Below are 25,218 nucleotides of genomic sequence, written 5' to 3' on the forward strand. Positions count from 1 at the left end.
CAATAAACTTAGAACTACAATGCAATACAACACAGAGAGTCGGCTAAGATAACAGTCAACTCCCCACCTGGTTTATTAACGTTCTTCCAAAGATTGATACATTTGAGAGAGAGAACTAAACACAGACACGGAGACACACAGACACATACACACAAGCAGAGAGAGATAACACAGACACACAGAGAGAGACACAGAAGCAGAGAGATAACAGAGAGAGAGAGACACACACACAGGCACACAGAAAGCACAGACAGAGAGAGACAGACACATAGGCACACAGAGCGAGACACACATAGGTACACAGAGAGAGATAACACAGACACAGAGACACACAGAGACACACACATAGGCACACAGAAACAACACCTGTGTTGAGGCCTTAAATAGCGAGAGAAGGGGGCTGAGAGAGATGGGGGGTAGAGAAATGAGCATGGCAATGAGAGATTTGGAGCTTTCGTAACTGCAGGAAATACTACAACACGAGGACACTTTCGGTTTTTATTTTATGTAACCAGGCCAAGCCCGCTAGAGCTGCTATACCGCCCTTATGATTTGAAGCTTTCGTGAGTGCAGGAATCCATACTCTTTGGTTCTTTCGGTAGAGTCACGTAGGTAGAAAATAAAATAAATCCCGACGTTTTGGGCGCAACACAAGCGTCCGCTCTTGTTTTCAGAAGCGACCTGCCCACACAACAAAGGTGGGCTTTGTCAATGTTTGGAAATGACTATCGGTCAAAGGCTCTAAACGCGTGCTGATATTCACTCTTAAATGTGGAGGGCGATCTGGAGGAAAATCCACGCCACGACAGAGAGAGAGGGAGACACGCAAACTCAACCATGTTGATTTGATCCTGAATTATTTGGTGGAGTGAGGAAGCATTGAAAACGTTTTGGTTTAGCCATGTTTGTTTTTTGTAGTACACAGTTAGCCTGATAACTTTAATCTAAATTGTCCTATGGTTGTTTTTGTTGACTTGCAATCCCACTGGGATTTTCTGCATACAGAGTTGAAATGCGGTGTTTTTTCTGCAGTTTTTTCCTGGATTTTTCTGTTGCTTGTAGTCACTTTAAGATGTTTCTTGTTCACGTTTTTGTTTGTTGCATTTGCCCCCGAGTCAAGAGTCGCATGGCTCACGGGGTTATCTTTATATAAAAGGGAAATTTGTGAATGTGTATCTGTTCGAAATGTTTAGCATACTTTCCGACATGCAACAAACTTGAAATTTGGCATGTGGGTACCTTCCAGACTGTACACAATGCAAAAAGTATAAAAATGATTTTTTTTGGGGGGGGGCGCAATAATGGATATATTTAGCACGGCAAGTGAGCGGTGACCTCACATCTGTGTGATGTCACCCGCATGCGGCAGTGTCACGCAGTGTGCCTGCTGACGTCATGCATCCCTCCGCGTAGGCCGTGGATTCATTCAAGACAAGAATCCAAGTCTCGAGCGTAGCCAGGTAGTAAAGCTAGTACCTAATGAAACTGAAACATTAATATTGAGCAGATTAAGGTGTGGGGCCAGGCATGGTTCTGGACACGCCACCACCTGTTTAACACGGCAGTGTGTGGCAGTGTCAAGTTTGTGTTTGCAGTAAAGTCTATTAATTCTATTGAACATGGAGGTTATATCAAAACAATGGTTTAAGTTTTTTGTTTTTATCTAGAACTCTTTATGAGAATGGAAGCAGTCAGGAAGTTGACAGCACTCATTCAGCTGACGTTAGATCTGTTCATCCCAGCATTCAAGGAAATCTAAGCCTGGCTTCACACCTATAATTTGCAATTAAACATGAATTTATGCATAACACAAGTAGTATTATTTTCAACACCCTTTGCTATGTCAGCTGAATTTAGCTCTTATGAATATTCATTTTGTAGCCAGACAGCCAAAATTGTGTGCTTGGAGTTCTAGGTTAACATTCATTTTGAAGATACGAGGGCTTCCAGGAATGTTTATGACCATTTGCCCTCTCATAGTGCGCCATAACAGCCCGTGTGATGAATTTGGGTAAATTTTTAACTCTATCATGAATATATGAATATATATAGACGTGTTAGTCATGTGTGACTGTGTTTATATATACTCTTTGGTTCTTTCGGTAAAGTCACTTAGGTAGAAATAAAATAAGTAATATTTTTAAAAACACGCTTTAATGAAATGTACTAGTAATGGAAGAACTCCACGACTCCAGGAAGTGGCCCCGAGGCTTGCCATAACGTAAGCGACCGTGCTCAATTATAGCCAACGTCAGTTTACCGTGGACAATTAGACCCAAGCCGAAACATAACATGTAAAAAATATTGTTTAAAAGAAAACGTTAATGATAGAATATAGTATTGTCATCAGTATGGCATAAGTATACCAAATTTGCAATCGATACCACATTGGGAAGTGGGTTAAAATGGAGTTACAAGATTTGAGGATACAACAATGACAACAACAGACAGAGTGAGTTAAATTAAAGCGTGTATTAAAATAAATCACAGCAGACATCTCAGCTATCGCGATTTCACCCGAAGACGAACGCTTGTGCTGCATTCGAAACATCGTCATTTATGTTATAATTACCTACTTGACTTTACCGTAAGAACCATAGAGTATGGATTCCTGCAGTCATGAAAGCTTCAAATCAAGATTGTACATATATATGCGTATATTCATTCTTCTTTGCCTCGATACTGACTTGTAGATGGTATTTTCTGTCTGCAGCTGTCGCTTCCTCTGACGCTTCCTCTGCAGAATTGGTCTGATGGAGCACAGGCAGTCAGCGCGGCTCGGTACGGCATGGCAACAATGGGACCAGCGTGCATACAGCACGGATCGGACTGGAAGTTTGACACGGCACCAGAAAAAACACACGGGAGAGAAACCCTTCAAGTGCAATCTGTGTGAGATGGCGTTTGCACATTCATCAAATCTTCAAAGACACCAAAGAACACACACGGGAGAGAAACCCTTCAAGTGCACTCTGTGTGAGATGGCGTTTGCAGATTCATCAACTCTTCAAAGACACCAAAGAACACACACGGGAGAGAAACCCTTCAAGTGCAGTGTGTGTGGGAAGGCATTTTCACAGTCACAACATCTTGCAAAACACCAGAGAACACACACAGGAGAGAAACCCTTCAAGTGCAGTGTGTGTGGGAAGGCATTTTCACAGTCATCTGATCTTGCAAAACACCAGAGAACACACACAGGAGAGAAACCCTTCAAGTGCAGTGTGTGTGGGAAGGCATTTTCACAGTCGCCTAATCTTGCAAAACACCAGAGAACACACACACGAGTGAAACCTTTCAAGTGCAGTGTGTGTGGAATGGCGTTTGCAGGTCCAGAAAATTGTCAAATACACCAGAGAACACACACAGGAGAGAAACCCTTCAAGTGCAGTGTGTGTGGGAAGGCATTTTCACAGTCATCTGATCTTGCAATACACCAGAGAACACACACAGGAGAGAAACCCTTGAAGTGCAGTGTGTGTCGGAAGGCATTTTCACAGTCACATAATCTTGCACGACACCAGAGAACACACACAGGACAGAAACTCTTCAAGTGCAGTGTGTGTGGGAAGGCATTTTCACAGTGGTATCTTGCAAAACACCATAGAACACACACAAGAGAGAAACCCTTCAAGTGCAGTGTGTGTGGGAAGGCATTTTCAAAGTCGCGTGATCTTGCAACACACCATAGAACACACACAGGAGAGAAACCCTTCAAGTGCAGTGTGTGTGGGAAGGCATTTTCACAGTCGCCTAGTCTTGCAAAACACCAGAGAACACACACAGGAGAGAAACCCTTCAGGTGCACTCTGTGCGGGAAGGCGTTTGCACGGTCACAACATCTTCAAGAACACCAGAGAACACAGAATCATCAGAAAATCCACAAGGAGTGGAGTCTGAAATCAGCTTGTGAAAGTCAAAGTGCCGTAAGGAGCCCATCCCTCATGAAACAAGTACCGGAAGAAAATCCCAGCTTGGGCACTTTTAAAGGTATCAAAGTGGAATTTGAAGAGGTGATTGTGAAATGTGAAGAGGTGATTGTGAAATGTGAAGAGGTGACGGTGAAGAGCGAAGAAGTGAAGGTAAAATGTGAAGATGAAGATTCGACTCCAAAATGGGACCTTCACATCGATGGAGGCAACATGAAGCAGGAGGGGAATTCTGACTGTGAGGCAGAGCGAGGCAACTCGCAGCAGTATGTGGAAGTGGAGGTGTGGGTGGACTTCCTAGATAATACAAAGTCAAATGGAGATCCGTTAGATGTGTAAGCTTGAGACGATGTCGCTCCCGATAGATGTGTAATATTTTAAATTACGGCGGGAGACCACTTGACGGGTAGCACACTTTATTAACACTTTCCGTAGCCACAATAACACGTGTGGTCAACTACAGCTCACGCTACACGTTCTACCTGCCTACACACACACGGGCTCTCCAGCCCCGTAGCTTCCAGGGGAACTCACAGACCCACCCTAGCCGGGGTATGGATCACGACCACTGGGTCCCGCAGCCCGGCCCTCCCAAAGACGTCCGGCCGCGGGTCCCAAGGTCCCGCCTCTGAGCCACACAGGGTCCCGGCCTTTACAAGGACAGCGGGGCTAGGGGTCTCAGGGCCCTATCTCTTCCTCCTCCGTCTTCCGTCTTCACTGGTTACCAACTCCCCGAGCGCCCGCGCGCATCGCCTTTTATAGTCCTCCGCTCCCGAGGGGGCGGAGCCTATGCGGACCGCGATGTGAGCACCCACTCTAGTTGACCAATCACCACGCGCTGCCACACGATCCCTTTTGCCAGCGCGTGTCACCACCACATAACCAATCACCCCGCGTTGCCACACGATCCCTCACTGTCAGCGCGCGTCACCAATACACAGCCAATCACCACGCGCTGCCAGACGATCCCTACTGCCAGCGCGTATCACCACTACAGATGCACCTTTGTCACAGTTGAACATTTAAATCTTAGGTGCAACCTGCAGGGTAAGAGCGGCCAGTCTTGGTGGATCTGTTGGTTGGGTAGATATCTCACCAGGAGCCTCAGTGATTCACACTGAACCCTATTGGAGCCTTCGTCTGGCTCTGTGAGCCTCAGTGATTAACACTGAAGCCTATGGGAGCCTGAGTCTGGCCCTGTGAGCCTCAGTGATTAACACTGAAGCCTATGGGAGGCTGAGTCTGGCTTTGTGAGCCTCGGTAATTAACACTGAACGCGATGGATGGGAGCCAGTGACATGGGGTGAGGTCTGTGGCTGATGGAGGCACCGGGGGCGTGGCCTCACCGAAGGGGGGGTGTGTCTGACGCCCCCCCTCAGTGAGGCAGATGTGATAGCTGCCTACCCTGGTGCTTTTTCATTGCAGATTCATGACGAGACCAGCGAGCCTACGTATCTTTATACACATACAATAGAACCTCTGGTCACGAACGCTTTTGGGTTCCATCCAAAACATTGACATTTTTTAATCTGGTCACGAACACATACTCGGGTGGCGATCAAACACGGCCGCGGCCGATTTCCCCCTTCCGCTCCATTTTTGTTGAATTACACAAAGCGTAACAGTTATGTATATAACTTTTGCTACATAAAATTCCTAGTAAGATATAAATTGTGTGAGTGTAGTCAAACCCCTCCCCCCTCATTCAAGCCATAATTTAGAGAGCGAAAGCGCCGAGTACGTAAATCGCTAACATAACCCGTTATTCTCTTCTCGCATCATTCATACGATGATGTGGTGAAGTTAACGTTCATACGATAATACGGTGAATGCTTCCAAAAACATTACTGTACCCAAATATTACTGTTAACTTACTTTCAATAGAAACATGAATCTCTCAGAATCGACCGACTAATGTAGCAGATGAAACAGTAATCTTGTTGAACGATTCTAAACCTTGTCGCGGCAATGTTAGTTTTTTCTGTTCAAGGTTTTCTCAGTGTTTTGCAAAGCTTTTTACATTTAGTTTACTATTACACTGAATTCTATGGCATAATTAAAAATGTTTGCTTAAAAATCTTTAAAAAACTATATGCAGTTCGTAGGAGTCTGGAACGGATTAATCGTATTTACTTACAATCCAATGGGGAAATTAGGTTTGAGTCACGACCAAATCGGGTTGCGACCAAAGTTATGCAACGAATTATGGTCGTGACCAGAGGTTCTACTGTACTTGAACTAAGTTACCCGGACTATGGAAGGCGAGGACATGTAATGAAGGGGTCTACAAACATTCAATTGGTGACATGCTGAGATAGTAACAGGCACGCCCTTACTGCCCGCGTTCCATCCAGTGTCTGAGGGGTTGCGCAATCAGAGGGGAGGCTGAGCGCGTCGCTGCCTCACCTCTCGTCTCTCCCTGTACTTGCAGTGAAGCGCCGCAAATTTGGCGATTTTGACTATAAATAAGTAATTGAGAAAATAACTTTTTCAAAACACGCTTTTATGAAATGTACTAGTAATGGCAGAACTCCACGACTCCATGAAGTGGCCCCGAAGCTTGCCATAACTTAAGGGACAGTGGCCAATTACAGCCAAAGTCAGTTGACAAACCCAAGCCGAAACATAACATTTAAAAAATTATGTTTTAAATGTTTATTTTTAATGATAGAATATAGTATTGTCATCAGTATGACACACCTTAACGAATTTTGCATTCGATACGAAATTGGGAATACGGTTGAAATTGAGTTACAAGATTTTTGGATACAACACATACAGTAAGTTTAAATAAAAGCGTGTTAAAAGTTAAAAAAAATCTATGTTTTGGATCTTTTTTATGATATAATATCGTGTTGTCATCAGTATGACATTGCTATACCAAGTTTGCAGTCGTTAGCACATTGGGAAGTGTGTAAAATTTGAGTTACAAGATTTCGTTTTTGAGGATACAACAGACGAATTGAGTTAAATATATGCGTGTAAAAATGATTGGAATCATCTTCTTGGTTCCTTCGGTAAAGTCACGTAGAAGGGAAATAATAAAAATAAAACAATCATTCTCACGACGTTTTGGTCACAACGCAAGCAGCCGTCCTCAGGTGACAGACCTGCTTGTGTTGTGGCCGAAACGTCGTGAAAATTATTTTATGTTTTATTATTTCCCTTCTACGTGACTTTACCGAAAGAACCAAGAAGATGAATCCCTGCAGTCACGAAAGCTTTAAATCGAAAATGATTGGAATCGTACAGAAATGACATAACACCCAATTTCAAAGCAGATGCGGTCCACCCTTCTGAAACGCCCTGTAATTTACGAGTTGTAAATAATTGTAACCAAACACAATAAACCAGACACGTGAATTTGTGAACTTTCACTGCTACTTGTGTAGAGACCTTTAAGCTGTGTAATCGGCCACGTGTGTGTACATACAAAGACAAAGATCCCCCCCGGTATAGCCTTCACAGACTATTGGGGCAAGTGCTATTAGCGGGTGGCGATGTTCGCACACCGCACCGGGTACGCATTTGAGGCTGAGTCGATGTAGGGGTGGCTCAGGACCGGTTAAATAAATGTTTTCTCCTACATCAGAGTGCAGCGCCACGTTAAATACGCACTACAATGACTAGTTTAAAGCGATTTGAAGCATGTTTTTTTTGGGGGGGGCAGAGGGTTGTGACGTCATTTGAGGGGGGTCTGACTTTTTGTGACGCTGTGTGACGAGGGGGGTAGAGGGGTCAAAAATCGGCCAAAATCGCGTGACGTCATTTATAGACGTCCCCTGTACGCAAAACTTGGAACTCCCGTTTTCTGACGTCTCCACTAAGCATTACCTCATCGGCGTGAAACTCCAGGGGGGGCGGTGCGCCTCGCTAGTAACGTCATGTCACCCCTGCTTGGTTACCGCCTATGTTCTGGTACAATCCTTATTTGGGCAAAGCTGCGCCCAGTGACTGGCGGGTCATTAACGCGAGGTAACGAGAAGCTACAGCTGAAATCTGAGGTGAGAGATTTTCATCGTGGTTGTGGTGGTGGTTGTTGTTTACCAAGGTAGAGTTTCGTTCGCTATTTCTCTCTCTCGTAGGGATGTCAATTGAGTCGCAGCGAGTATGGGAATCCATGTCAAGGTTGGGACATTACAACGTGGGGCCTAGCCACGAGGGGCCTCGCCTCCTGCCCTCGCCTGAAGGCCTTTGCTTGAATTCTCTCGCTTCAACTTGATCTGGAAGCTTTCGTGACGGCAGCAGAAATAAAATAAATGAAGAAACAACCAATTTAATTTAGTTTTTTCATTTATTTTAGTTGTTTTCATAATATTTTTTTAATACAATTTTCTTTTCGTAAAAAAATTAAAAACAACAAAATGTATTTAGTTTCATTTATTTTTGTTGTTTTTTCATAATATTGAACTTTTAATTAAAAAATATTTTTTTATAAAAAATTTGAATTTCTTTTTTATTTAGTCGTTTCATTTTATTTTTTACCTACGTGACTTTACCGAAAGAAACAAAAATAATTATCTCGGTTGAACTTGATCTGGAGCTTTCGTGAGTGCAGGGATCCATACTCTTTGGTTCTTTCGGTAGTCGCGTAGAAAGAAAACATTAATTAAGTAATAGCATACGACGTTTCCTTTGCGACACGAGCAATCACCATCAGGTACAAATAAATGAGAAAACAAAGCTTGTAAACTTAGAACTATATTCTTTGGTTATTTCGGTAAAGTTACGTAGGTATAAAATAAAATAAATTTAGAACTACAATGCAATACAACACAACACAGCGAGTCGGCTAACATTACAGTCAACACCCCACCTGGTTGATTAACGTTCTTCCAAAGATTGCTAAATTTGAGAGAACTAAACACAGACACGGAGACACACAGACACAAGCAGAGAGAGATACAGACAAACAGAGAGACACATAAGCAGAGAGAGATGAGACAGAAAGACACACAGGCATTACAGAGATACACAGGCACACAGAGAGAGATAACACAGACACAGAGAGACACACACATGGATACACAGAGAGATAACACAAAGACACAGAGAGACATTCACATAGGCACACAGAGACACACAATGAGAGATAGACACACACATAGGCTCACAGAGAGATAACAAAGAGACAGAGACACATAGACACACACACAAAGGCACACAGAGGGAGACACACACATAGGCACTCAGAGAGAGAGAGACACAGATAGAGAGACACACACAAATAGACAGAGAGAGAGACACACAGAGGCACACAGAGCGAAACATACACATAGGCACACAGAGAGACACACATAGGCACACAGAGTGAGAGACACACATAGGCACACACAGAAACAACACCTCTGTGTCGAGGCCTTAAATAGAGAGAGAGGGGGGCAGAGAGAGAGACGGGGGGGGGGGATAGAGAAATTAGCATGGCAATGAGAGATTTGGAGCTTTCGTGACTGCAGGAAATACTACAACACGAGGACACTTTTTCGATTTTTATTTTATGTAACCAGGCCAAGCCCACTTGAGCTGCTGTACCGCTCTTATAATTTGAAGCTTTCGTGAGTGCAGGAATCCATACTCTTTGGTTCTTTCGGTAAAGTCACGTAGGTCAGAAAATAAAATAAATAACGACGTTTCGTGCGACAAGCATCCGCTCTTGTTTTCAGAAGCGACCTGCCCACACAACAAAGGTGGGCTTTGTCAACGTGTTGAAATGACTATCGGTCAAAGACTCTAAACGCGTGCTGATGTTCACTCTTAAATGTGGAGGGGCATCTGGAGGAAAATCCACGCCACCACGGAGAGAGAGGGAGACACGCAAACTCGGTTATGTTGATTTCATCCTCAATTATTTGGTGGAGTGAGGAAGCATTGAAAACGTTTTGGTTTAGCCATGTTTGTTTGTGGTAGTACAGAGTTAGCCTGATAACTTTAATCTAAATTGTCTTATGGTTGTTTTTGTTGACTTGCATCCCACTGGGATTTTTGCACACAGCGTTGAAATACGGTGTTTTTTCTACTGTTTTTAACTGAATTTTTCTGTTGCGTGTAGTCACTTTAAGATGTTTCTTGTTCATGTTTTTGTTTGTTGCAGTTGCCCCCGAGTCAAGAGCCGCATGGCTCACGGGGTTATCTATATATAAAAGGGAAATTTGTGAATGTGTCTGTTCGAAATGTTTAGCATACGTTCCGACATGCAACAAACTTTAAATTTGGCATGTGGGTACCTTCCAGATTGTACACAATGCAAAAAGTATAAAAAATGACTTTTGCATTTGGGGGAGCGCAATAATGGATATATTTTGCACGGCAAGTGAACGGTGACCTCACGTCTGTGATGTCACCCGCATGCGGCAGCGTCACGCAGTGTGCATGCCGACGTCACGCACCCCCCACCTTCCGCGTAGGCCGTGGATTCATTCAAGACAAGAATCCCAGTCTCGGGCTAAGCCAGGTAGTAAAGCTAGTACCTAATAAATGAAACTGAAACATTAATACTGAGCAGATGAAGGTGTGGTGCCAGGCATGGTTCTGGACACGCCACCACCTGTTTAACACGGCAGTGTGTGGCAGTGTCAAGTTTGTGTTTGAAGTAAAGTCTATTAACTATTGAACACGGAGGTTATATGAAAACAATGGTTTATGTTTTTTGTTTTCATCTGGAACTCTTTATGAGAATGGAAGCAGTCAGGAAGTTGACACAGCACACATACAGCTGACGTTAGATCTGTTCATCCCTACATTCAAGGAAATCTGAGCCTGGCTTCACACCTCTAAGTTGCGATTGAACATTAATTTATGCATAACACAAGTAGTATTATTTTCAACACCCTTTGCTATGTCACCTGAATTTAGCTATTATAAATATTCATTTTGTAGCCAGACAGCCGAAATTGTGTGCTTGGAGTTTTGGGTTAACATTGATTTTGAAGGAATGTGTATGACCATTTGCCCTCTCATAGTGTGCCATAACAGCCCGTGTGATGAATTTGGGAAACTTTTTTTTTATCATGAATATATAAAATATATGAATACGTATAGACGTGTTAGTCATGTGTGACTGTATTTATATTTACTCTTTGGTTCTTTCGGTAAAGTCACGTAGGTAGAAATAAAATAAGTAATATTTTAAAAAATTATTTTAAAAACACGCTTTTATGAAATGTACTAGTAATGGAAGAACTCCACGACTCCAGGAAGTGTCCCCGAGGCTTGCCATAATGTAAGTGACCGTGGTCAATTACAGCCAACGTCAGTTTACCGTGGACAATTAGACCAAAGCCGAAACATAACATGTAAAAAAGATTGTTTAAAAAAAAATTGAATGATAGAATATAGTATTGTCATCAGTATGGCATGAGTACAGTGAGGGAAAAAAGTATTTGATCCCCTGCTGATTTTGTGCGTTTGCCCACTGACAAAGAAATGATCAGTCTATAATTTTAATGATAGGTTTATTTGAACAGTGAGAGACAGAATAACAACAAAATCCAGAAAAACGCATGTCAAAAATGTTATGAATTGATTTGCATTTTAATGAGGGAAATAAGTATTTGACCCCTCTGCAAAACATGACTTAGTACTTGGTGGCAAAACCCTTGTTGGCAATCACAGAGGTCAGACGTTTCTTGTAGTTGGCCACCAGGTTTGCACACATCTCAGGAGGGATTTTTTCCCAAACCTCTTTGCAGATCTTCTCCAAGTCATTAAGGTTTCGAGGCTGTCGTTTGGCAACTCGAACCTTCAGCTCCTTCCAGAGATTTTCTATGGGAATAAGGTTTGGAGACTGGCTAGGCCACTCTAGGACCTTAATGTGCTTCTTCTTGAGCCACTCCTTTGTTGCCTTGGCCGTGTGTTTTGGGTCATTGTCATGCTGGAATACCCATCCACGACCCATTTTCAATGCCCTGGCTGAGGGAAGGAGGTTCTCACCCAAGATTTGACGGTACATGGCCCCGTCCATCGTCCATTTGATGCGGTGAAGTTGTCCTGTCCCCTTAGCAGAAAAACACCCCCAAAGCATAATGTTTACACCTCCATGTTTGACGGTGGGGATGGTGTTGTTGGGGTCATAGGCAGCATTCCTCCTCCTCCAAACACGGCGATTGAGTTGATGCCAAAGAGCTCCATTTTGGTCTCATCTGACCACAACACTTTCACCCAGTTGTCCTCTGAATCATTCAGATGTTCATTGTCAAACTTAAGACGGGCATGTATATGTGCTTTTTTGAGCAGGGGAACCTTGCGGCCGCTACAAGATTTCAGTCCTTCACGGCATAGTGTGTTACCAACTGTTTTCTTGGTGACTATGGTCCCAGCTGCCTTGAGATCATTGACAAGATCCTCCCGTGTAGTTCTGGTTTGATTCATCAACGTTCTCATGATCATTGCAACTCGACGAGGTGAGATCTTGCATGGAGCCCCAGGCCGAGGGAGATTGACAGTTCTTTTGTGTATCTTCCATTTGCAAATAATCGCACCAACTGTTGTCACCTTCTCACCAAGCTGCTTGACGATGGTCTTGTAGCCAATTCCAGCCTTGTGTAGGTCTACAATCTTGTCCCTGACATCCTTGGAGAGCTCTTTGGTTTTGGCCATGGTGAAGAGTTTGGAATCTGATTGATGGATTGCTTCTGTGAACAGGTGTCTTTTATACAGGTAACAAGCTGAGATTAGGAGCACTCCCTTTAAGAGTGTGCTCCTAATCTCAGCTGGTTACCTGTATAAAAGACACCCGGGAGCCAGAAATCTTTCTGATTGAGGGGGGGTCAAATACTTATTTCCCTCATTAAAATGCAAATCAATTTATAACATTTTTGACATGCGTTTTTCTGGATTTTGTTGTTGTTATTCTGTCTCTCACTGTTCAAATAAACCTACCATTAAAATTATAGACTGATCATTTCTTTGCCAGTGGGCAAACGTACAAAATCAGCAGGGGATCAAATACTTTTTTCCCTCACTGTATACCAAGTTTGCAGTCGATACCACATTGGGAAGTGGGTTAAAATGGAGTTACGAGATTTGAGGATACAACATCGACAACAATAACAACAGAGTGAGTTAAATGAAAGCGTGTATTAAAATAAATCACAGCAGACATCTCAACTATCGCGATTTTCACCCGAAGACGAACGCTTGTGTGCGTTCAAAACGTCATTTGTTATTTCTACCTACGTGACTTCACCAAGCTGCTTGACGATGGTCTTGTAGCCAATTCCAGCCTTGTGTAGGTCTACAATCTTGTCCCTGACATCCTTGGAGAGCTCTTTGGTTTTGGCCATGGTGAAGAGTTTGGAATCTGATTGATGGATTGCTTCTGTGAACAGGTGTCTTTTATACAGGTAACAAGCTGAGATTAGGAGCACTCCCTTTAAGAGTGTGCTCCTAATCTCAGCTGGTTACCTGTATAAAAGACACCCGGGAGCCAGAAATCTTTCTGATTGAGGGGGGGTCAAATACTTATTTCCCTCATTAAAATGCAAATCAATTTATAACATTTTTGACATGCGTTTTTCTGGATTTTGTTGTTGTTATTCTGTCTCTCACTGTTCAAATAAACCTACCATTAAAATTATAGACTGATCATTTCTTTGCCAGTGGGCAAACGTACAAAATCAGCAGGGGATCAAATACTTTTTTCCCTCACTGTATACCAAGTTTGCAGTCGATACCACATTGGGAAGTGGGTTAAAATGGAGTTACGAGATTTGAGGATACAACATCGACAACAATAACAACAGAGTGAGTTAAATGAAAGCGTGTATTAAAATAAATCACAGCAGACATCTCAACTAGCGCGATTTTAACCCGAAGACGAACGCTTGTGTTGCGTTCAAAACGTCATTTGTTATTTCTACCTACGTGACTTTACCGAAAGAACCATAGAGTATGGATTCCTGCAGTCATGAAAGCTTCAAATCAAGATTGTGTACATATATATGCGTATATTCATTCTTCTGTGCCTCGATACTGCCGTGTAGATGCTATTTTCTGTCTGCAGATGTCTCTTCCTCTGACGCTTCCTCTGCAGAATTGGCATGATGCAGGACAGGCAGTCAGCGCGGCTCGGTACGGCAAGGCAACAATGGGACCAGCATGCATACAGCACGGATCAGACTGGAAGTTTGACACAGCACCAGAAAAAACACACGGGAGAGAAACCCTTCAAGTGCACTCTGTGTGGAATGGTGTTTGCAGATCCATCAACTTTTCAAAGACACCAAAGAACACACACAGGAGAGAAACCCTTCAAGTGCAGTGTGTGTGGAAAGGCATTTTCACAGTCATCTGATCTTGCAAAACACCAGAGAACACACACAGGAGAGAAACCCTTCAAGTGCAGTGTGTGTGGGAAAGCATTTTCACAGTCATCTGATCTTGCAAGACACCAGAGAAGACACACAGGAGAGAAACCCTTCAAGTGCAGTATGTGTGGGAAGGCATTTTCACAGTCATCTGATCTTGCAAAACACCAGAGAACACACACAGGAGAGAAGCCCTTCAAGTGCAGTGTATGTGGGAAGGCATTTTCACAGTCGCCTAATCTTGCAAAACACCAGAGAACACACACAGAGAAACCCTTCAGGTGCACTCCGTGCGGGAAGGCGTTTGCACGTTCACAACGTCTTCAAGAACACCAGAGAACACAGAAGCATCAGAAGATCCACAAGAAGTGGAGTCTGAAATCAGCTTGTGAAAGTCAAAGTGCCGTAAGGAGCCCATCCCTCATGAAACAAGTACCGGAAGAAAATCCCAGCTTGGGCACTTTTAAAGGTATCAAGGCGGAATTTGAAGAGTTGATTGTGAAATGTGAAGAGGTGATGGTGAAGAGCGAAGAAGTGAAGGTAAAATGTGAAGATGAAGATTCGACTCCAAAATGGGACCTTCACATCGATGGAGGCAACGTGAAGCAGGAAAGGAATTCTGACTGTGAAGCAGAGCGAGGCAACTCGCAGCAGTTTGTGGAAGTGGAGGTGTGGGTGGACTTCCTAGATAATACAAAGTCAAATGGAGATCCGTTGGATGTGTAAGCTTGAGACGATGTCGCTCCCAATAGATGCACCAATGTCACAGGCCTTTAATGAAAAGAATGTGAAGTTGAACATTGAAATCCTTAGTTCAACATGCAGGGTAAGAGCAGCCAGTCTTGGTGCATCTGTGGGTTGGGTAGATATCTCACCAGGAACGAGAGTCAATAAGCTCCCAAGCATTCACTACAGGTAGTCCCCGACTTACAATGGAGATGCATTACGATGACCTCATTGTAAGTCGAAAATATCGTAAGTCGAAAATGGCCTAGCCTACCCAGGAGTCTTTAAGAATTGTGATAATTTAGCAAAACAGCCATTTATAGTACCATACTGTATAAACTATATATATTATTAATTATAATACTATATTGCACAGTAAAATTTAAAGTAAAAAACAAGGTCAATTCTTAGCCCACCTATATGAACTGCAATTTCATAAAGTTTTTTCAGGAAAAAATCCTATCTGCTATAAAAACTTTTAACATGCATTGAACGTATCGTATCATATCGTGGTAACTTGTATTTACGACCCTTTTTCCAAAATTCATATTAAGAATAATTCTGCCAATTTTTTTTCAATCAATCGCAGTGCCACAAACAAAGGATTGTAGCACCCACTCTCACCACACTCGAGGCCAGAGGGCAGGAGATGAACCATACAGATGTAATAAAAGACTCGACCACGGTATCTGGCTTGGTGTCCTTTATTCGGGTTCGTCTACTTTTCCCACACGGCTCCTTCCCTCTGAGACCCTTCGCTCGGCGCCGACGCTGCTGTCGCTCCCGTAGCCGCTAGCAGCCTCGCTGCTGACCTCCTCGCGCAGCCTCTCCGGCTGCCCTCGCTGCAGCTCCACCACTGCTCTCCCTCTCCGAGCAGTCCCACTGCTGCCTCTTCGTGCAGCCTCGCTGGCTGCGCTCGCTGCAGCCTCGCCGCTGCTCCCTGGGTTGGTCACCGCTGGCCGACGGTGCCAATCCCCTCTCCGAGCGTGTGTGGCGATCTCGCCACTCCTCCCAGCCTTCGCCCTGCGTGGCCTCACCCTAGTCCAGTCTCCAACAACCCCCCTTCCTCTTCCGGTTTCTCCCCTTAAAGACCCGAACCCCTCTCCCACGTGACGTAACTCCTCCCCCCGTGACGTCACATCCGGAAGGTCGCTTACGCCCGCATTACACAGATAATGACACCCACCCTCCCGCCAACGGAAGGGTCAGTCATAAAAAAAAAACACGCCCTTCTCCCCCCGACGAAAGAGAACACAGGTATTTCGCTTTGGTTAACTTTTTCATGTTTCTTCTAATAACGAAAATCCAAAACTTAGCAACAAAGATTAAGCGAACATTACACTGGTCAACAACAAAAAACTTTTTTTCTGGCCTGGACTTTTGCAGCTGTTCTAGACTAATTTCAGGGTGCCGATTCCAAATCTGATCTCAGATTTGCTCTATCACATCTCATTTTTATGCTATCGGCATACCCCATTTTCATTGATTTTACCCGAAATTAACTGTCACGTATGATTGCAAGTTGTTGCGAGTCAGTGACTGCTTTAGTGTTAACATATGGTGCTGTATTTTTAGGATGGTGTGTTTATAATATTTTATGTAGATATCCACATTTATTTAATATTTTTATTGAAAATGCAATATTTGATATCTCAAAAACCTGAGGTGATAGACAAAAACTTATGCTAGATTTGGAATCAGCACCCCAAAATTACCTTAAAACCGTTGGAATACCTTATGCCAGAAAAAGTGTTGACCAGTGTTATCGATCCTGACACTCCAATTAAAAACCAGGCTACAATCTACACCAGTGGATCATGACTCCTCATGTATTTGTAGTAACGCTCACGACTCGTTCACACCGGAGTTGGAGGCACACTTGTTTATTTAACACCAACGTTGTGACATACACATTTGAGGGGGTATCGGCCCCCTCACCCGTCTATCTGAGGACACACCTCTCTAGCTAACCCTGGCCTGCCTCTGAGTCCTCCACTAATGGGCTAGGGGAGGCTATCTTGGCCCGACACTGGTCAGTCGGGCCCGGTACCCAGAGTCCAGACCAGCACTGGCTCTGGCTCTGGTACCACGCCACTGGCTCGAGCCTGCGCGGTCCTGATAAGGACGGCGTACCAGGGGGAGTCCAGGGCTCTATCTCAGACGTCTTCCGCCTCCTCTTCTTTAGCTAAACATCACTCCCGAGCCCTTCGATACATTCCCCTTTTATACCCAACCCCTCCCTGAGGGGTGGGGCCCCGGGGGATCATAACGACCGAATCGACCCCCCAGGGTGTCTGGCGCGGACGTCGCAGAGGGCACCTGCTTGTGCACACATGTAGCCCCGCCTACTGTGTTTGTTTACCATAGGCTGCCATGCATAACGGGCTCTCTCTAACACCCCTACATCACTCCCCCCCGCATAGCATGCAGCCGTCCCGGCTGCCAACATACAAAAATTTGACAATAAAGGTGCCTTCACCCCCTGACCGCGCGTGTGCCTCACTATTTTTGAACAATAACAGGAACCAGAACAAGAACGCAACAACAAGATGAGAAACAACCCGACACACCCCCCCCCCGAATAAATACGAATTCCGTAAAAAAAACAGCCTATATACAATCAGCAGGGAACCCACCACGCACACACAACACACGGTGAACCCAACATATGTACATCCGAGGAGCGGGGAACACACCACCCACACAACACCCAATAAACACAACAGCTATGTACACATTTTCCGGCCTCACAACAGTTTGCGCATTTTAGCGCGCGTCCTTGCAGCGGGCCCCTCGCACGGGGTAACCCCGCGTGGCGGACCATCAGGTGGCGACTGTCCGTCTTGGGGTGAGCATTCATCCGACTCCGCGTGACCCTCGGTATCCGCAGGAGGGGTGATCGGGCGTGAGCCCGTCACTCCCGATGCTCCTGAAGGTGGCACAGCCGGCAAGGCATTAGGTGAGAGCGACGGAGACGGACCCAGCGAGTCGGCCGACCCCCCACACGTTTGGCCACGCGCGTGTGAAGTGGGATTGTGTACCGCTGCGAAGGGTTTCAACCTAGAGGGGTGCACGAACCATCTCCGCTTCCCCCACTTTATGCGCACGCACTGCGGACGTAACACCTCCACCACTTCCACAGGGCCCCGCCACGGCCGCACCAGTTTAGAGGAGGTTGCCAGTGGCACCTGGGGGCAGTGCAACCATGCCTTGTCCCCCGGCTTCCACTGCAGTATGTGCGCTCGACTCAATCTGAGGCGCTCATTCGCCTTCTGACGGAGGTCAGAGTTTTGCATTGCAGCATCCCGTGCCTCGGTCAATTTGTCCAGATTAAATTTAACATGGTCAGCCAGATTAGTTTTTCCCTGCGGCACGGGGATCCGCAACTGGGCACGAACAGGCGGGTCTGGTTCTCGGCCGTACATGAGGTAAAAGGGAGAAAACCCCGTAGCTGCATGGGGTGCCATCCGGTACGCCGCCAAGACCCCCTGAATTTGTAGGTCCCAATCCGTTTGCGAGTCCGAAACTTGTTGTGATAACATGGACGAGATGGTGCGATGCAAACGTTCGACCATCCCGTCAGTTTGTGGGTGATATGGGGAGGTCCGAATTTTCTTTGTGCCCAGGAGATCGCAGACTTGTCTGAGTAGTTTACCGGAAAAATTTCTGCCCTGGTCGGTCAGCAACCTCTCCGGAGCACCTTTGTCCAGGACATAACCCTGAACAAAGGCCTCCACGATGGCTGCTGCCGACTGGTTGGCCAGAGGCCAGGCCATAGGCCAGCGTGTAAAATACTCGACACCAGTCAACAAATATCTATTCCCCCTGGGGGTGGCGGGGAATGGTCCCAAAATGTCCAGAGCGACCAGCTCGTTTATCCTGGACACTTTGATCGATTGCAAAGGCGGGTTAGACTCCCGTGCCGGCGGTTTGCGTTGTGCACATTGAGGGCATGATCCCAACAAATCCCCAACATCCCTCGTCATGCCAGGCCAATAAAAATCAAGTTGCAACAAGGCGAGAGTCTTTTGGGTCCCCAGGTGTAGGAGGCGCTCATGAGCGGCCCATACCACCCTACCCCGCAACCCAGTAGGGACCACCAGCCGATGTCGGCGTGACTTCCCGTCCCAATGCATCAGCAGACCTTGGCACATTTCCCATGCGTCGGAACCACCTCTTTTTTCCCCCCGCCGCACCGCCAACGCGACGTCGCCACCCGAGGAGGGAGACATCCTCCATCTGGAGGCGCCCCCATTCAATGACGGGCAACCCCAACAGGGAATCTTTGCCCTGTTGTTCGATCGAATTAGGAACCACTGCATCGTCGTCGTTGGCGGCCGCCAAGACAGGTAGCGATGTGTCCCCTGGAGGCCTGCAACGTCCAGACCCCAGGAGGCATGCACACTCGGAGGCGGTTGGCAAGCGTGACAGAGCGTCCGCGTTGGTGTGGCGAACGCCCTTACGGTATGTGGTTTGGAAATCGTAATCCTGGAGGACCTCCAACCATCGGGACAATTGTCCCGATGGCTGTTGAACCCTCAGGGCGTACTGCAGTGCCGCATGATCTGTGCGGACGGTGAAACGCCGACCGTACAGATATGGGCGATACTGTTGGATGAAATGGACAATTGCCAACAGTTCCCTACGGGTGACACAATATCGTTGCTCCGCTGGAGACAACACCCGACTGCCGTACGCAACCACATGTTCCACGCCGTCAACCACCTGGGAGAGCACGCCCCCAATACCCGTGTTGCTCGCATCGGTGTCGAGCAAGAACGGTTTTGAAAAATCAGGGTAAATCAGGGGAGGAGCGTTTACCAAAGCATCCCGAAGGGAGCAAAAAGCAGCCTCCTCCTCCTGACCCCAGCAAAACCGAACCCCTTTAGATGTTAAAGCATGTAGGGGTTTGGCGATAGTCGCAAAATTAGCGACGAAGCCTCTATAATACGACGCAAACCCAATAAAACTCCTAACCTCTCCCACTGAGGTGGGAGTCGGCCAGGAGCTTACACACTGCGTTTTGGCGGGATCGGTAGAAATACCTGAGCGCCCCACGATGTGCCCCAAATAACGCACCGACTCGCGTAACAAATGGCATTTTTGGGGCTTAAATTTCAAATTAGCAGCCCGCATCTTTAGGAAAACCGCCCGCAACCTCTGGAGATGTTCCTCAAAAGTTTTGCCAAAGACAATGACGTCATCCAAATAAATCAGGCACGACTCCCATTGCAATCCAGCCAAAACCAATTCCATCAACCGCTGGAAAGTTGCCGGCGCTGAGTGTAAGCCCATCGGCAACCGGTTGAATTGAAACAGGCCGTGCGGAGTACGGAAAGCAGTTTTAGGCTTTGAATCATCGTCCAGAGGAAGCTGCCAGAATCCCGAAAGTAAGTCCAATGTGGAGAAGAATCGCGCTCCCGCCAAGGCGTCAAGCGATTCGTCCATCCGTGGGAGCGGGTATGCGTCGGCAACCGTAATTTTATTAAGGCGCCGAAAGTCAACGCAAAACCGCAACGAACCGTCCTGCTTCTTAACCAGGACGATCGGCGCTCCCCAAGGGCTGTTGGAGGGAGAAATTATGTCGGCGGCTAGCATGTCATCAACAGCCGATTTGACATGGTCCTTTTCGGCGGGACTCAACCGAAAAGGATTTAGGCGTATTGGCGCGCTGTCACCCGTATCAATATGGTGACGCAGCAGATGAGTGCAGCCCAAATCGTATTTATCCCGACTGAAAACGTCGGAAAATTCCCTCAGTAGTGTCTTAAGACGTTGGCGCTCTAAATTTGACAGGTCCGTCGATCCCGCGCAAAGCGCCTCGAGCCACCCTTCATCGCTGTCTGAATGTGGTCGCGGTGCAGGGGCAGCGCCGACATGACTCGCGACGGGTTCCTCACAGGGCACCGGCGTTGCGTGAGCAAGCACGGTCCCCTGTGGGACCACCACCGTCTGCGAGCCCACATTGAGGACCGCGATGAAGGGTTCTCCATCCCCTCTCACTATGGTCTGGGCCGGGAGTAAATTAGGTCCACTGACCCCGGCCCTAGACGGTCCCAGCAAAACCCCTTGAGCCCCAATGCCCTTAGCGAAGGGCCGCCGAAGTCTCAAAGGAATTAACATTTGCGCCCCCGGAGGAACGCGCACCGTTCTATCTACGAACGCCGGCACCGTCGCGAACGCCGTCCGGCTCGTAGCGGGGGATGGCAAAAACGCCATGCGTCGGCCCGATGGGAGCTCAATGCATCCCTGGTCGATTAATATCCTAATCGGCATTTTGGCCAGGAAATCCGTCCCCAGCAGGCACGGAACCGCCAGCGAGGAGGAAACAAAAATCGGCCCAGATAATTTAATATCCCCGACACAAATTTGGGCTCGAATTTGTCCGATGATGCCAAGTGAACCCCCGTTAGCAGCAAAGAATGGCACGTTAACAGGCATCAAAGGACGGCTTTGGGCAGGGAGAATGTTATAAATCAACTCCGAAATAATGGTCGCCGATGCTCCTGTATCGACCAGGATGCGCACCTCGACCCCATCGATGTGACCCACAACGGCCGACGACCCTGACGACGCGGCTACAACCCGATGGGCCAACACGGACCACTGGCTGGGTTCAATCTGAGTACCCAGAGCGGTGCGTGTTGGTGCCATGGTACGCGATATTGGCCCCCCCTTCGCTGCGGTGTTTAAGTGTGCGACGGGCGTGTGCGTGGGCCAAACGTGAGGGGTGCCGCGACTCGCCGGATTATGATGGTGGAGCTTGTGACGAGGGCCGGCGTCCCGTTGAGGTGTCGTCCTGCGCTGCCCAGGAGAGCGGCACCCCGAGGCGACGTGGCCCCGGATGCCGCAGTTGTAACAGCGTGGAAGCGCTGGTGACGACGATGGATGTTGTAGACGGCTTGAACCGGCCCGGTCCTCCCGTACTCCCGCTCCATGCTGCCGTTGATGGTCGATGGCGCAACCCTCTTCCGCCGGGAGGGTGGCTGCAGCGACGGCACGCCCGCTCGCCGCCTTGCTGGCCTTCCGTCGTTGAGAGGACAGGTTTGCGTGGAGAAGACGGGCCGCTTGGAGGGAGCACATCTCTGCATCGTCCTGTGCGACAATGACGATGTCTAAGTCGTCCGCCAGCAAAAGTATCTTCTCTGTCACCATGGCGTCGACACCCTCGTCATCCATTCGTGGAAAGGCCTCCTTCGCCAGTGCCAGGAGGCTTGTGCGGTACGCCAGGGGCGACTCCTTCGTCCCCCGCTGGCGATCGTAAAAGAGTTGGCGACAGTCCGATGGTGGACCATATACCGCCGACAGCACCTGCATCGCCTTCCGCAGCGTGGAGCGCCTCTCCTTCGAAGCCGATGTTAGAGTGGCGAGGGCGTCGCTGTCGAGAAGTGCTGGCAGCGCGCGGAGAGCCTCGGCGTCTGTCCACTGTGCCATCTCCTGGTGAGCGAGGAAGCGCCGCTGGAAGCCGCCCCAGTCGCCATCCTCGCCCACAAATTCCTTGAGTGGAGGTAGCCGCTGATGTAAGGCAGCGGCTGCAGAGGAAGAACGCACTCCCTCGTCCGCCTCACTCAACTCAGCGTCGGCACGAACCAGCGATGGCATCGCCGGTCGCACCCGTGGTGACGTTCCGCCCGTTGGTGGTGACGCGGCAGGTACTGTACTCCCGCCGTTGGACGCGATGCTTAGAGCGGCCACGCCCTCAACAGCAGCTGCAGCGATGGCGGGAGTTTCAAAATGTTGCTCCGTGGAAATGGCGGGAAGGCGCTGTGATCGTCGGCTGCCGTTGCCCCGTGGCGGTCCCGCAGCCCCCAGCTGCGTGATGGTGTCGAGCATGGCGGCTGCGGCGTACAGCAGCTCGGTCAGCTTCGCGTGCGCCTCCCTCAGCCCCTCCATCGACGGCTCCCCTTCCTCCAGCTGCTGTGGCGTGGATGCGCCCAGCCCCGGCTGGTCGATGGCATCTTCAGCCGTCTCGGGCCCTCCGACTGCAGTGGTGTCTTCTGCCTCTGGTACCCCGACTCGAGTCGTCCGGCGTGTATCCATGTTCGTACTTTGTTTCACTTCTGACGCCAGATGTAGTAACGCTCACGACTCGTTCACACCGGAGTTGGAGGCACACTTGTTTATTTAACACCAACGTTGTGACATACACATTTGAGGGGGTATCGGCCCCCTCACCCGTCTATCTGAGGACACACCTCTCTAGCTAACCCTGGCCTGCCTCTGAGTCCTCCACTAATGGGCTAGGGGAGGCTATCTTGGCCCGACACTGGTCAGTCGGGCCCGGTACCCAGAGTCCAGACCAGCACTGGCTCTGGCTCTGGTACCACGCCACTGGCTCGAGCCTGCGCGGTCCTGATAAGGACGGCGTACCAGGGGGAGTCCAGGGCTCTATCTCAGACGTCTTCCGCCTCCTCTTCTTTAGCTAAACATCACTCCCGAGCCCTTCGATACATTCCCCTTTTATACCCAACCCCTCCCTGAGGGGTGGGGCCCCGGGGGATCATAACGACCGAATCGACCCCCCAGGGTGTCTGGCGCGGACGTCGCAGAGGGCACCTGCTTGTGCACACATGTAGCCCCGCCTACTGTGTTTGTTTACCATAGGCTGCCATGCATAACGGGCTCTCTCTCTAACACCCCTACATATTCATTCAATACTAATGTTATGGTTACCTTTAATTTTCTACACGACCTGACCGACGCATCAAAGAATAATTATGGCAGTCAGGGTCGTTCCTAAGCCAAAACGAATTCCCTAGCCTCGGGATATCAGATAATAAATCGAGAACAAACAGCACAAACCCATGATACAGGCAGTGAAACAAGGTTAATAAATTTCGATTTAAAGCTTTCATAACTGCAGGGATTCATCTTCTTGGTTCTTTCGGTAAAGTCACGTAGAAGGAAATAATAAAAATACAATACAATTCTCACGACGTTTCGGCCACAACGCAAGCAACCGTCTTTCCGACAGACCTGTTCTTCACCTGAGGACGGCTGCTTGCGTTGTGGCCGAAACGTCGTGAGAATTGTATTTTATGTTTTCGTTTTATTATTGTATTATTTCCCTTCTACGTGACTTTACCGAAAGAACCAAGAAAAGGTTAATAAACCCTATGAAAATACGTGGTAATAATAATTCTAAACAAACCAAATTTTTTTTTATTACGAATAGACAAAGGGCCATCTAGAAGAATTAAAGGCGAAATAAGTCGGTCATACCTAACCAAGATGTAATGTACTCCGTAGGAGGAGAGCCTCACAACCGTCTTTGTCTTCCCGCAAGCACGGGATAGCAAAGAAGGTAACGCCGCCCAGAGCGAGGGAAGTGGCGCTCACAAAAAGTTTTATTGCAGGTTGGGCATCTGTGTTCCATGGATGAAAAGATGGCTTGGGGAAGGAGATTTAACAGATGTCTCGATAAAACACCCCCCCTCCCCACAACCAGCGACATCAAGGCAAAGTTGGGTTTTTGTGAACAAAGAGAGAGGGGAGAGATTACACAATTCTCGGTACGAACGCGATTCAAATCGTCAGTCTTGTTTCAGTCTGGTGACTCGGCTTACGACGCAGTTTTGCGAGGGAGGCTCGCGAGGAAGACCCCCCCCCCCTTTTCCGGATTAATAATTGCAGAGACTGAACGGACGATCTGAGAGCTGCTTCGCTTTAAGAACTTAATTATTCCAATAAATCAGAACACACGGACACGCATGCAGCTGTGTCCACAAACGAACGAAACAAAGGATGGTTCTGGCCCTTTGAAGGCAGGCGCAAAAGCAGAGCGGTTTTTCAGATATAAACCGAAACACTGCCATACCCAGATCATCGTCACCACCAGATGAGCATCATCATCAATACAAATATATCCCCAATTAGCATAATTTATGTGCATAATTACATACATTTGCATAGTTTGCGAGATTTACACATTTTGTCAAATCTTCATTTAATTTTATCAAAATTTCATAACCCGACATACAACATAACCCTAAAATGAAATCGCTAAAGTTACGTATCATACATGCATTGAACGTATCGTAACGTATATTGTACTGTACTCACCAAGATTCTGAAACACAGAAAAAACTACACACGCTAACACCGTCGACCGCTGGTGAAAGTGAAAGGCATCACCACACAAGGCGGGAGATGAGTTCAGTAACATCCCGGCAGCGTCCCAACGTACAGCATCGTACCTTGTACGCTGCTGCGTTTGCCTGCCGCGCGAAATGTAAAATATTTTACAATTTTGTCGGATC

The 25,218-nt window shown here is 47.4% G+C and overlaps 1 protein-coding gene across 1 annotated transcript in view; it reads left to right on the plus strand.

Annotated features, from left to right (window-relative positions):
* LOC144739491 (uncharacterized) overlaps positions 1-15,645 on the plus strand; it is a 33,740-nt gene extending 18,095 nt beyond the window's left edge. The window contains exons 4-6 of the mRNA XM_078622437.1: positions 1,414-1,460; positions 2,744-4,259; positions 13,946-15,645. Coding sequence (XP_078478563.1) covers positions 1,414-1,460; positions 2,744-4,259; positions 13,946-14,959 — 2,577 coding nt within the window. The 3' untranslated portion in view covers positions 14,960-15,645. The remainder of the gene's footprint in view (positions 1-1,413; positions 1,461-2,743; positions 4,260-13,945) is intronic.
* Positions 15,646-25,218: the final 9,573 nt, after the last annotated feature.

The sequence above is a fragment of the Lampetra planeri genome, unplaced genomic scaffold (genome assembly GCF_965212315.1).
Source record: "Lampetra planeri unplaced genomic scaffold, kcLamPlan1.2.h2 scaffold_153, whole genome shotgun sequence".
In the NCBI taxonomy this organism is placed as follows: Eukaryota; Metazoa; Chordata; class Hyperoartia; order Petromyzontiformes; family Petromyzontidae; genus Lampetra; species Lampetra planeri.